The sequence below is a fragment of the Chiloscyllium plagiosum genome, unplaced genomic scaffold (assembly GCF_037043375.1).
Source record: "Chiloscyllium plagiosum isolate Xiang-an unplaced genomic scaffold, Cpla_swu_hap1 HiC_scaffold_17, whole genome shotgun sequence".
NCBI lineage: Eukaryota > Metazoa > Chordata > Chondrichthyes > Orectolobiformes > Hemiscylliidae > Chiloscyllium > Chiloscyllium plagiosum.
Window position 1 is genome coordinate 32382220 of NW_028270155.1, and position 14642 is coordinate 32396861.

Consider the following 14642-nt stretch of genomic DNA (forward strand, 5'->3'; position numbering starts at 1 on the left):
TAGAAAAACATTGCCAGGGTGGGATGGATTTTTGAGAATGTTGGCAGCCTTTCCTTGATAGCGGGCCTGGTAATGGATTCTGCAGATGGAAGGCTAGCCTTTGAGATTTTCCGAGTCGAGTTCACCACTCTCTGTAGCTGTTTCCAACCTTGAATGGTGCAGTTGCCATACCAGGTAGTGATACATCCAGACAGAATGTTCTCGATGGCGCACCTATAAAAGTTGGCAAGGGTATTCGCTGTCATGCCAAATTTTCTCAGCTGCCTGAGGAAGAGGAGACATTGTTGGAACTTTGTAACCAGTGTGTCCATATGAAGAGTACAAGAAAGCTTGTTGTTGATGACTACTCCCAGGAGCTTGACACTCTCCATTCGTTTCACCGCTGTGCTGTTAATGTGTAGGGGGGGGTATGAGTAACATCCCGCCAAAAATCAATAATGGGTTCCTTGGTTTTACTGGCATTGAGAGGTAGGTTGTTCTCAGTGCACTATTTTTCCAGGTCTTCCACCTCCTGTCCGTAGTCTATTTTGTCACCATCTGAGAATCAACCAACTATGGTGATATCATCAGCGAACTTGTAAATGGCATTAGTCTGATTTTTGCCAATGCAGTCATGGGTATACTGTGAGTACAGTAGGGGGCTGAGTACACATTCCTTGGGGGTTCCAGTGTTGAGTGTTAGTAAGGATGAAATATTGTCCTCAATCTTCATTGATTGTGGCCTGTGGGTCAGGAAACTGAGGATCCAGTTGCAGAGAGTGGAGTTTAGTCTGAGATCACCAAGTTTAGTAATCAATCTCAAGGGGACAATAGTGTTAAGGCTGAACTGTAGTCAATGAGTAGGATTCTTACGTAGCTGTTCTTGGTGTCAAGATGTTCTAGGGAGGAGTGAAGGGCAAGTGTATGGTATCCAAAGTGGTTCTATTGGTCCGATAGGCAAATTGGAGTGGGTCAAGAATAGTGAGAAGGCTGGAGTTGATTAACGCCATGACGAGCCTTTCAAAGCACTTCATGACCACCGAAGTTAGGGCCACTGCACGGTAGTCATTGAGACATGTTGCAGCCATTGGGGATTCAGGAATCAAGATACACACCACAGAAATGCCAGCTGTGCAGTCACATCATTTATATGGCTGGTCCAGTTAAGCTTCTGGTCAATGGTGACCATCGCCTGACCAGAAACTTAATATAGATAGTGAGAGGCTCAGTTATTGGATTGCCATTTTGTTAAACATTCTACTATGTGACATGCATAATGCTGACTTGGCTAGCATTCACTGCCCAATCACTATAAATGCCCTCATGATGACGTTGGAGATACACTTTCTTGAACTGTCAGTGTAGGAACACACAGTGCCGTTAGAAAGAAAATTCCAGGACCTGACCCAACAACAGCAAAGGAACAGTGATATAGTTCCAAGTCAGCAAGGATAATGCATTGGAAGGGATCTTTAAAATCAGATACTCGCATGCTGACTTGCTGTAATTCTTCTTGTAGATGGTATATACAGCTGTGGAGTGATAGAATGCTGATGGTAACTGATGGGATGCCAATCAAGTGGGATGCCTTGTTGTGAATATATCTATCTTCTCAATTGTTGATGGAGTTGCACTCATCCAGGGAAGTGAACAGTAGTCTACTTGCACCCTACAGACAGTTGGATAGGCTTTGGGAGTTAGGTGGGGAGTCACTATTGCAGGAGTCCTGACATTTGACTGGTTCTTGAAGCCACAGAATTTTTATTAATTTTTTATCCATTTGCAGAATGAGAGAGTTCACTGGCTAGGCCAATGCACTTTTGCCCATTTCTCATTGTTAACAGCCTTCTGGACAGTCAACCACATTGCTGCGGATCTTATCACATGTTTAACGCCTCAGTATAGCTGGAAATACCTGCATGATGATTCCAAGCTACCTGCAATATTGCATTGGGAATATTCCTACATAGGAATCCACAGCATGTACCAGATGCACATTAAAAAAAGTCATCACATTAATCGTACAGAAGTTAATAGGGCATTCTTTAGCAGTTTTCAGAAGGGCTCCAGCAAATCAGGAGGGGATGCAGGGAGGTGGAGTGACAGTTACCTTCCGTCTTTGCAGCTACAGAATTCTACCAGCTGCAGGAACGTGCTGCTCTTCCCCCACCCTATTATAGACCTATTAAAAAGGTCCTCAAATTACCAAATTAAGAGCAACTCCCACCGCGGCTGGAGGTGTTTCCCCATCTGGAGAAATCATTCTTCTTACCAGCTCAGCTGCAAGGTAGAAGGGGATCCTCCTGCTCAGAGACAGCACAGCCTACAGAAATAAGAAAAATATTTTGCATCCAGGAGGCCAACCAGTGAATCCGTGCAGTGTTGTGAGCTAAACATATACTGGAGAGGCCAAGGACGAATTTTGCACATTTTCCTCTCTCTCTCCCTGTAAATTAGAGCTTAGAAAGTGGCACAGTGGTAAATACAGAGACAAAGGCAAGGGCATCGCTCAATGTTGTGGTACTCTATGATGGAGATTTGTGATAGTTCGAATCACTAGCTATCTGAACAAATTCAATATGCAAGTAAATACATCAAAAAAATTATTTCTTGTGTTTGGTATTTGCAAAAAATTTTTTTTTTCTAAAATTGTCATTGTGCTGAGCAATGCGAAAATGCAAAGTGATGTCATATAATAACACAAACTTATCCACTTCAAACTATATGGAGTTGTTTGATTTCAGTTTGGGATATGAGAAGGCCCTGGAAAGCTATGCTTTGTAGGAGTGACAGAGCAAAGAAATATGAAATATCTTTTGCCCTAACTTCAAATTCTCAAGTGCCTCTAAAATCCTTGGAAAATACTAGCCCACATCCTATGCATAAAGCACTCAGTTAACCAAGTGAAAAAAGGTACAAGTTAGAATCATGACAAAACAATGGATATCAGGCTGCAACTGCTACCCGTGATGTTACAGTCTAGAGATCAGAGTCCTTTGTTCTGACCTTTTACTGACAGGTCACCCTCTTCCTCACTGACTTTATCCACCTTTCCGCCTGGATCTTTATCGAAGGGATTGAGATGACCTTGTCGAAAGCGTGCCAGTTTTTCATTGTATTCCATGTCAGTCGGACCTGAATAAGTATAAAAAATTTAAAACACTGCATATGGTTTTCTACTGAAGTGAAAAATCTGTTATATTTCATTTAATATCTGAGGGATTTAAATATTAAAGTTAATTTTGACAAAAAAAAGAGAAATTAGAGCAGGAGAGGTTTAACACCATTCTTTTCGATGCTCTTGTATGTGAATTTAATGTAGAAGCGAGCAAATGCATTTGTTTAGTACCTGAACAGAAAATCCAAAGATAAAGATGCAATTCCACATGGACAATAATTTCTCAGCAACAAAAAGGAATGGCAGTCGGAATCAGAATTGCAGATCTTATTGCCATTGTGGCTGTGATGGCAGGAAGACTTGTCCAATGATCACAAACACAAAATTAAATGTAACACATAATCTGCCTCTTTATAATATAAAGGAAACTGCAAAAAATCTGAATACATTACTTTGTTCATGAAAATATAGGAATGTTTCACATGCCCCACAAACGGATAGGCATAATGGCAACTCAAAACCACACCTCTGATTTAGAGAAAATGAGATGATTATAAGAAGAAGTTATTCAAAGTGAGAACAAGCTCAGCCAGATGAAGGAGTGTGGTGGTGGCTGGAGACTATGCAGGGCTCTTTTCAAGAAGGGAGAGCTTTCAGTCAATCATGATGGAGGAATGATGTGCAGAGGGATATCACATCCATGGGGGATAAGGAACCACTAGAAATTATGGAACCATAGACACAGAATAGTAGCATGAGTAGGCCATTCAGCCTTTTGAGTCTGCTCTGTCATTCAAAATGATCGTGGCGGATCATCTAACAACTTTCTGTAGCAGAGAATTCCACAAGTTCACGACTCTGAAGAAATTTCTCTTTATCTTGATTTAAATGGCCTATCTTTAGGCCATGACTCCTGGTTCTAGACTCCCCAATCAGTCAGTCATCAGGCAGATTCGGTCTAGACCTGTTAGAACTTTATAGGTTTCTATGAGAAACCCCCTCATTCTTCTAAGCTCCAGCAAATAGATATGAACTCTCTTCATACATTAGTCCTGCCATCCCAGGAAGTTGTCTGGTTAAACTTTGTTGCCCTCCGTCCAAGCTAGAGCATTCTTCCACAGATAAAAAGGAGACCAAAACTGCACACACTACACCAGGTGTGGTCTCACCAAGGCCCTGTACAATTACAGCATGACATTACTACTCCTGTACATAAATCCTATGACTATGAAGGCCAACATACTATTTACCTTTTTGATCACCTGCTGCAGCTGCGTGCTTACTTTCATCAACTGGTGTAAAAGGACACCCAGGTCTTTGTACACCTACCGCTTTCCCAAACAAAAACTATTCACACATAATCTGCCTTTAAGTTCTTGCTGCCAAAAAGCGGACAACCTCACATACATCTATATTATCCTTCATCTGCCATGTATTTTCCCACCCATTCAATTTGTCATATTCACACTGAAGCCTTGCTGCTTCCTCCTCAGTTCATCGTCCTACCCAGCTTTTTGCTTCTGCAAATGTGGAAAAATTACATTCAGTTCCTTCATATAAATCATTTACATATATAATGAATAGCTATGGTCCAAGAATTGATTCCCAGCTACTTCAAAGGGAGACAGATTGGAGTGGGTGAAGGGAGCAGAGAAATTAAAGCAGCTGATGTCACCTTGGTAATTCTCAGTGAACAGATCAGGCACAGGTAAAAGGCAAGAGGGAGGGTCCAAGTGAAGATGGAGTATTGGAGACAGGTGAAAATGTGTGCACGTGTTTGCATGGGGGGGGGGGGGGGGGGGGGGGGGGGGGGGGGTGAAATTCCTGTCCAAAAGTGGGCATGGGAGAAAACATTATGGAAGAAGAGTTCAGTGTCATGACACTTCTGAAAATAATCTAGGATGAAAAATATCAACTCAACAATTTGGAAAAATACATTCTGATCTCGATGTCACCTATTGCCATGCTGCTTACTAGCTGAAACAGGTTAGATTTTTATATAGGTGATTATGCAAACTGGTTACAGCTTGGTTAAATATGTGTTCTCATTGCTGAACCATAGGATAATAGAAATGGCTATAACTTTCTGCATTACTGCGTTGCCTGGCCCTCACAAAAAGTAGCCTATTCAGCAACCCTGAACAGCAAAAATCAAATCTCAACAACAGCAAAACAACGAGACCTTTGTAAATCGAAGTATGCTGGAAGAACAGTTAATCTGATAAGGAAATTGTGATTATGTTCACAGCGCATTCTCAACAACTCAAATCACTGCTCTCAGTCATAAAAGTTGTTACAATCTGCTCAAGGAGTACTCTTTCAAAAATTAGTCTGAAAATAAAACATTAGAGCCAGAAAGTCCATGGTTCGATACATGAATTAAATTAAAAATATATATGAGTGCCTTCAGAACAGGAATATTTTGCTAGAGTAGACCATGGACTACTGTATCTTTGAAGAGTAAAAGCAAACTAAAATGGGACAAGGGACAGGACAGCAGTTTTGACTTTTATAGCACAGAGCTTACAAATAAAAAAGGTCAAATTGCCTTCTTCCTTGCTGATGGCTTTTATAAATTGTAAAATATTGAGTGAGCAACCAGTGGTAAAAGAAAACACTTTATAGCCAGGTATTGTTGAAGTGTAGTCACTGTTGGAAAGTACAAAATGTGACAGCCAATTTTTGCAAAAGCTTCCAGAGCAGTGATGTGAAAATGGCCAGAGAGAACTCTTCTGATGTTACTTGAGGGAAAAATTTGGTCAAGACAGGAGGGTTTTTTTTGCTATTCCTCAAACTAGTGTCATGGGATCTTTTACACTGTCGTCTTTTTCTTTAAAACAATCATGTCAGCACCTCGGGACAGAAAACAGTTAAACTGGAGACTGGTGACCCTTTCCTTCTTCAGAACAGTGATTAGGTGCTTTTGGACGTGTGGATAAAAGATACCCAACTTGTACTTTACGTTGTTATACACCTAGATAAAAAGGTTCAGTGTGAGAAAATTAAACACATACACAGAGTTAAACAACAAAAATATGCAGGGCTTTGTATTAAAATTTGCATTTTTCTTGGTACATTTAAAATAGGATTTTAGCACATCTATAAAATGCCAACCATCCTCTGTAGCAAGGAAGCACTGGGCTGCAAAGCTTCTACAAAGATAAAAATACAAATGCATAGAGATTTAAAAATATGTTCTTCAGCCTTTCTTGAGTAAAATAAGTGATTGCTGGAAACATATAAATTTCAGCTACCCTCTTAACGTTAGCATTAAAAATAGAATCCTCCCATATTCAAAACCACTTCTAAAATGCATGCATAGTGCTGTCAGTATAGTACCGAGAAATTAATATTGTGTCAGGAAGTGGGAGAATATAATACAAGATTTGCACAAGTAAGATGTTTGCCACATCTTTGTGGGCACAGTTTGTCAAACAACCAAAAGAGAGATAAGGCAGAGAAATGGTAGATGTCTTAATATTGTGACCAGATTTCAAGCCTATCAAGAAAATCACTTTTCTAGGTGTTAATTGATTTCTTTTTTGCACTTTCACACATTTATTATCAATGAGACCACTTTATATTTTAAATGCACTTAATGTCAAAAGCATGAATCACATTGGAAACTGAACTGATGGTGAAATGCATTGTAATTTTTAGCTTTAATCCTGAAAGAAATATGAGGATGGGCATATCTTTGACCTTAAGATTGTTTGTGCTGATTTGAATGCATTTTCAGTTTGGCTAACCACTGTGCCACCATGCTGCCCACTACCACGATGTCCAAGTAGTCAGTTGAGGGTGCGAGTGAGAAGTCTCTCTGCTGGCAAGTCTTATTCAGGGTAAAGTTGCATTATTATTTAAGTGATTTATGCTGTAAATAAAATATAACAGTGATGTGTATACCCCCACATTAAGTTTCTATTACTTATTGTGTGTTTTGCTTTGATTACATGGACTTCTTGAATATCTGGAATATTTGAACAACTGGCATATTCCTTCTGCCATAGGTGTCAGTTAAAAAGAAAACTGTATATTAGAAAGCGAACCTCCAGAAAGCTCCAGAAACCTATCCTGAGCCACAGCAATGGGGGTATTTTCAAAAAGGGCAAATGCAGCACAAATTGAACCTTTGCTAATTTTTCTCCCTCCCAACACCAAAGAAAAACAGCACAGGAATATCAAATAGACACAAGCATCTCGAACTCACCAATACATCACTGCAGTTCAATTCCATGATTAGCTTTGCTTAATAGGAGCAGCCCTGCCAGAAATATTTACAGCATATATGAACATGCAACAATTAGAGAAGGTATTTTACTTGGATAGTTACAGAAGCCAAGACCCTTTCCAAGAAGAAAAAAGCTTTGAAGACAAAATTCAGAAAGATCATGTTTGCGTATATTGTAAAGTGAAAGAGCAATGAAAGGTTAGGATACTGGGATAGCAGAGACAGACAAAATGCTCTTCATCCACAAGTAAAAAGGGGACATGAGACAGCTTTGGCAAAGGGTTTTTACAAGTACATTAAGGACAAAAGAGTAATTCGGGAGACAATAGGGCCTCTCAAAGATCAGCAAGGTGGCCTTTGTGTGGAACCACAGGAGATGGGGGAAGATAGTAAACAAGTATTTTGCATCAGTGTTTACTGTGGAGAATGACATGGAAGATATAGAATGGATAAAATAGATGGTGACATTTTGAAAAATGCCCATATTACTGAAGATGAAGTGCTGGATGCCTTGAAATGCATAAATGTGGATAAATCCCCAGGACCTGATCAAGTATACACTAGAACTCTGTGGGAAACTAGGGAAGTGATTGCTGGGCCCCTTGCTGAGATATTTGTATAATCGATATAATCACAGGTGAGGTGCTGGAAGATTAGAGGTGGGCTAACGTGGTACCACTATTTAAGAAAAATGGTAAAGATAAGCCAGAGAACTATAGATCAAGGATCCTGATGTCAGTGGTGGGCAGTGTTGTTGGAGGGAATCCTGAGGAACAGGATTTACAGATATTTGGAACTGCAAGGACTGATTAGGGATAGTCAACATGGCTTTGTGCATGGGAAATCATGTCTCATAAACTCATTTCAGTTTTTTGAAGAAGTAACAAAGAGGATTGATGAGGGCAGAGTGGTGGACATGATCTATATGAACTTCAGTAAGGCATTCAGTAAGGTCCCCCCATGGAAGACTGGTTAGCAAGGTTACATCTCATGGAAGACTGGGAGAACTGCAGGGAATCTATCTAAACAAAAACTAAGGGAAAGACAGCTCCAAAATTAGACTTGCATTCTTTCAACTGCTATGCTTATGGCACACATCATACCCATGTAGTATTTGCTGTCTTGGAGAAGTCAGGAGGCACTTAAATATAAATCAACATGTAGGCTGTTCAATAAGTCATCAGGCAAAACAGGTATCCCATAGATTCATACAGTGTAGAAAAGGCCCATCAAGTTTGCACCACCATAACTAACATTAAGTGTGACTAAATTTCTTGCACTTCTCCCAAATACTTGAAAGTTATGATATTTGTAGTGCTTATTAAATACTTAGTAAAAGTTGTAAAGTTTCAGGTCTTCACTACCTTCACAGGCAGTGCATTCCAGACCAGTGGTGATGGGAACAGTTAAAGGATGCTATTGGCAGTCTTCTGTGCACAGACAACCTTCAGGGGATCAGGACAGATGTCAAGTTTAGGTCCGCCAAAAGCAGCAAACTGGATTTTTTTCTTCTTGGGACAACACTGTTTGCCCAGTCCAGAGGAGAGGAAGAAAAGGAACTTAGACTCAGCCTGACTCTCCCTGCACCTGCCAGATTACTGCTCCCAGATGGTTACACATTCACCACAGTCGAAATGTAAAGAACAAGACTGCAAATCATTGTATAAAACTCTGATCACAGAATGTCACTCTACACTTCTCAAAAACAATATAAAACCGTAGGGTTGAACAGCCTCAGTCAGAATGCTGGGCAGATACAACATTGGCCTGCTGTGACAATGAGACACAAAACTGTGTAAACTTTCAACTTTATGCAGGAGGCTGGTGCAAGTGACACATTTTAATGGATTGGTAAATCCAAGGACGAAGGTAAGTAGCAAGCCAGAGATTTGGGGGACCTTTAAAAGCCAAAATGTGACCAAAAGATTAATAAAGAAGAAAATAAAGTATGAGGATAAACGAGTCAGTAATATTGACATGGATAATAAAAGAGAGAGACCAAAGTGAACATTTGCTCTTGAGGGAAATGAGGCTGGATAAATAATAGTGGGGAACCAGGAAATGCAGAGGAGTTTAATAAATACTTTGTATCATCTTCACAGTAGAGGATACTAAGTGCTTTCCAAAAATATGAAAAAGCAAAGGGACAAGTTTGGAGGAAATAACACAAATCTATTGCTGGAGAAAAAGCAGTGGAGAAACTAATAGGCAGAGTCTGATTTGACAATGACAGATATAAACAAAAACTACTAGAGAAAGTGCACATACCCCCAGATGTTGTGTATCTGACAAGAAATTACCTGGAAGGAAAACCAAATCCCACCAGGTAAAACACATGCTGCAGACCAAACTAAGAAAGATGGCAAATCAATAGTAGGAAAAATGCCTGATGAAATGAAGCCAAATGCTCTTCACAAAGCTCTATCAATCCATACTTCTAAAAACCAAAGTGCGATGTCCACTTTGTCAGATATATGCCCATTCTGACACTGTACTGCTCAAAAACAATACAAAACTATAGGTGTCAGACACACCTAACATAAGCATGAGTTGGTCTCTGCATAGCCATAGCATTTTAGCAATCTTCTAAACCAGCAGCCCAATGATACTATTCAGTCACTTCAGCACCATCATGCTCTGGAAGAGCTTGCTCTAGATCCTTCTCACACAGAAGTGATGAAGGTCATAGATTAATTTTCTGTGGGCAAGTTGCCATGACAGTATCCTCTTTAAGTATGAAAAATCTTGCACAGTTAGAAAACTTTAACTCTTCTCTTCTGCCTAATCTGAAACTAGGGCATTGCATTTCAAGATAAGGAAGCTTCCGCAACACAGCAAACAGAAAGCAAGCAAGTCTATCTGTGACAATTATCTGGAGCCATTATTTCCATCCAATATAGCAAAATTCTTGCAAGAGTTGTTCTTAACCAGAATAGTCAATGGCGAGGGGAGTGTCAATTTACCCAAATGTCATTATGGCTTCCATTTTTGTTGGTGGGATTGCTTTGGACATTACAACCAAAGTAAATCGAGTTTCTGTTAATCTGTAAAACTGGTGGAAAAGTAATTTATGTTTACATTTCCCTGATCCTGTGCTGACTCAATACAGATTTTTGCTGATAGAATTAGTGCAAACAACTTAAGTGTCATTTGTTGTCAGCCCCAAATCCCTTGTATTTAATCTCAAATGACTACATCTGTTGGAAATTCATTCAATTGATACAGAAACATGGTGATCTTACAGCAATTAAATTCGTATATCGACACACAAAAAGACAAGGTCAATTGAATCCTCCATTCTTGCTTTATCTGCAGGGTCAGGGAAATGCGCTAAACAAAAATAAGGCCTGTTACTAAAGTCACATGGTGCAAACTCTTTGATAATTCAGTTTTAAGTGTTCTATTTACAATTATCTTAAAAGTTAATGCATAATTCACATTTTAGCTTTTAAAGAAAGTAAATTTATCGGAAGGAATTGTGGACTCCAGCGTGGAACTAGCCAAAATTTACAATGACAATCATAGTAGGATAGCGACCAGTGATGTGTAACAATGAATCGCCCACAAGCATTGTATTTGAAACACAGAATGAAGACGTTAATTATATATCTCTTTTCTGAACCTCCCACTTCGGTTTTTATGCAACAAAGTAACACCAGACCGAGTAAATGACTGTGCCATTACACAATCACTACAGCTGCAGATTAGCAAGAGCCAACACAGGAGGGAGTAGCAAAGGGAAAACTGAGTCAAGAGACGGGAAAGGGTAACACTGTAATTCTTAAATTTGTAACCAAGAATCTAATAAGTACTGCCAGTATGGGTATATCACCACAACAGAGCACACCCAGATACTGTACCTCATCGTTACGGTGTGATTGGAAGAAAGCAGTCAGTGAGATCAGCTACCGAATCAACACAAAACCATTTCGACCCCCTAGGGAGCTGCAGCGTGGGATGGACCCACCCGTCAAATATCTGCCAATCAGAACCCGTAACCTCAACAGCCCACCAATCGGAACATGCACTCTAAAACATCCACCAATCGGAGCCCGCATTCTGACAGCCCGCCAATCAGCATTCACACTTCAAATATCCCATCCAATCGGTGCCCACATTTCACCAACACACCAATCAGCACCCACATCCTCACTATCCCACCAATTCCAGCTCGCAGTCTAACAACTTACCAATCAGAATCTACATGTTCAAAAGCCCACCAATCGGATTCCAGATTCAACAGCCCACCAATCAAAACCACATATTAAAGGACCCACCAAATTTAGAATATTAAAAACAAGTAGCAAATTCAAAATGAGGGCACAAAAGCTGTACTTGAGTCATAGAGTAAAGGGATTATACTTTACCGTGGGCGGCACGGTGGCACAGTGGTTAGCACTGCTGCCTCACAGCGCCAGAGACCCGGGTTCAATTCCCGCCTCAGGTGACTGACTGTATGGAGTTTGCACATTCTCCCCGTGTCTGCGTGGGTTTCCTCCGGGTGCTCCGGTTTCCTCCCACAGTCCAAAGATGTGCAGGTCAGGTGAATTGGCCATGCTAAATTGCCCGTAAGGGGTACATGTAGGGGTATGGGTGGGTTGAGTTTCGGCGGGGCGGTGTGGACTTGTTGGGCCGAAGGGCCTGTCTCCACACTGTAAGTAATCTAATCTAATCTAATCTATACAGCACTGAAAACATACCGACCAGATATCCGAATTTAGTGTAGGCCCATTGACCAGCATTTGGCCGATATTCCCTCTAAACCTTTCCAATTTATGTATCAACTCAAATGCAGTCTGAATGTTGTAATAATACCAGCCTCCACCACTGAAGAAGAGTTACACCCAATACGTTGACTTCTCCATCTCCTGATCCTGCCTGGTTTGCTGTGTCCTTCCAGCCTCCTACTTGTCTACCTTGGAATCCAGCATCTACAGGTTTTTTTGTCTCCACTACTTTCTCTGGCAGCTCATTTGTCTTACCAAAATGTGACACTTCACATTTACCTAAATTAAACTCCAACTGCCACTCCTTGGGCGATCAACCGATCTGATTATGACCCATTGCACTCTGAGATAATCTTCTTCACACTACCTCAACACTTTTGGTGTCATCTGCAAACTTACTAAGCAAACCTCCTATATTCATATCCAAACCATTTATTCAATGACAAAAAGCAGTGGATCCAACATTGATCCTTGCGGCACACCAATGGTCACAGGCTTCCAGCTGGGAATTTGTGTTGCAGACGTTTCGTCCCCTGTCTAGGTGACATCCTCAGTGCTTGGGAGCCTCCTGTGAAGCGCTTCACAGGAGGCTCCCAAGCACTGAGGATGTCATCTAGACAGGGGACGAAATGTCTGCAACACAAGTTCCCAGCTCGGCGAACAGAACCACAACAACAAGCACCCGAGCTACAAATCTTCTCACAAACTTTGAACAGGCTTCCAGTCTGAAAAACAAACCTCAATCATCACCCTCTGTGTCCTACCTTCAAATTAATTTTGTATCCAAATGGCTACTTCTCCCTATATTCCATGTGATTTAACCTTGCTTAACTTGTCTACCTTGCAGATCCTTGTTGAATGCCTTGCTGAAGTCAATGTTGACAACATCCAATGCTCAGCTTCATTTATCTCCTTTGTCACTTCTTCAAAAACTCAACCAAGTCAGTGAGACACAATTTCCCACGCATAAAGCCATGTTTGACTATTCCTAAATGCATGTAAACCTTGTCCCTCAGAATCCCCTCCATCAAGTTACCATGACTGATGTTAGGCTCACCGGTCTATAGTTCCCAAGCTTTTTCTTCTCACCTTTCTGAAATAATGGATCCACAATAGCCATCCTCTTGTCTTTCAGCACTTCACATGTGGCTCTTGGATGATGCGAACTTCTCAGCAATCACTTCCCACAAAGTTCTGGGATATACCTGGTCAGGCCCTCAGGATTCATTCATCTTTCTGAGTTGTATGGTGTCCAGTACTTCCTTCTCTGCAATATGGACATTTCAAGATATTGTTTATTTCTCCAAGCTCTCTAGCTTCCATATGGTTCTCCATTGTAAATACTGTTGTGAAATGCTCATTTCGTATTTTACCTATCTCCTGAGGTTCCACACATAGATGGGTTTATTGATCTTTAAGAGGTCCTATTCTCTCCTGAGTTACCCTTTTCCTCTGAAGGTCTTTGGATTCTCCTTAACCCTATTTGCCAAAGCTATGTCATGTCCCCTTTTTGACCTCCTGATTTGCCTCTTGAGTGTACCCTTACTGCCCTTATACTCCTCAAGGGATTCACTCGATCCCAGCTGTTTATATGCCTCACTTATCTTGACCAGAGCCATAATTTCTCTTGTCATCCAGCATTTCCTACACTTACCAGCCCTACCCTTCACACTAAATAGGAATATATTGCCTCTGGACTCCTGTTATCTCATTTTTGAAGGCTTCCCACTTTCTAACCACCCTTTTACGTGTGAAAACCTTTCCCAATCAGCTTTTGAAAGTTCTTGCCTTATACTGTCAAAATTGGCCTAACTCTGATTTAAAACTTTAACTTTTAAGTATGGACTATCCTTTTTCATCACTATTTTGAAACTAATAGAATTATGATCACTGGCTCCAAAGTGCTCCCCCACTGACACCTCAGTCACCTGCCCTTTATTTCCCAAGAGTAGGTCAAGTTTTGCTCCTTCTCTAGTAGATACATCCACATACTCAATCTGAAAAATTTATTATAAATACTTAACAAATTCCTTTCCATCTAAACCCTTAACACTATGGCAATCTCAGTCTATGTTTGGAAAGTTAAAGTCCCATACCATAACCACCCTATAATTCGTACAGATAATTGAAATCTCCTGACAAATTTGTTTCTCAGTTTCCTGCTGACTATTAGAGTCATAGAGATGTACAGCAAGGAAACAGATCCTTTGGTCCAACTCGCTAATGCCAACCAGATATTCTAAATTAATGTAGCCATATTTGCCAGCACTTGGCCCATATCACTCCAAACCCTTCCTATTCATATACCCATCTAGATGCCTTTTAAATGTTGTAATTGTACCAGCCTCCACCACTTCCTCTAGCAGCTTATTCCAAACACGCACCCTCCTTTGTGTGAAAAAGTTGCTCCATAGGACTCTTTAAATCTCTCACCCTAAATCTATGTCCTTAGTTCTGGACTTGATGGCATATAGTACAATCCCAATAAGATGATCGTCCCTTTCTTAGTTCTCAAATATACATAGTATTTAGAACAAAATAGATGAATTAACTGCACAAGTAGAAGTTAATAGGTATAAGTTGGTAT

The 14642-nt window shown here is 40.5% G+C and overlaps 1 protein-coding gene across 3 annotated transcripts in view; it reads right to left on the reverse strand.

Annotated features, from left to right (window-relative positions):
• The window catches only part of def8 (differentially expressed in FDCP 8 homolog), a 40402-nt gene extending 29114 nt beyond the window's left edge, over window positions 1-11288 (reverse strand). For 2 of the 3 annotated variants that reach the window (XM_043706774.2, XM_087995802.1), the window contains exons 1-2: window positions 11189-11288; window positions 2986-3114 (exon numbers count right to left, since the gene is read on the reverse strand). In XM_043706774.2, the coding sequence (XP_043562709.1) occupies window positions 2986-3103 (118 nt within the window). In that variant the 5' untranslated portion in view covers window positions 3104-3114; window positions 11189-11288. Of the gene's footprint in view, window positions 1-2251; window positions 2303-2985; window positions 3115-11188 lie in introns of those variants that run through there. The other variant, XM_043706776.2, reaches the window with a different exon arrangement.
• Window positions 11289-14642: the final 3354 nt, after the last annotated feature.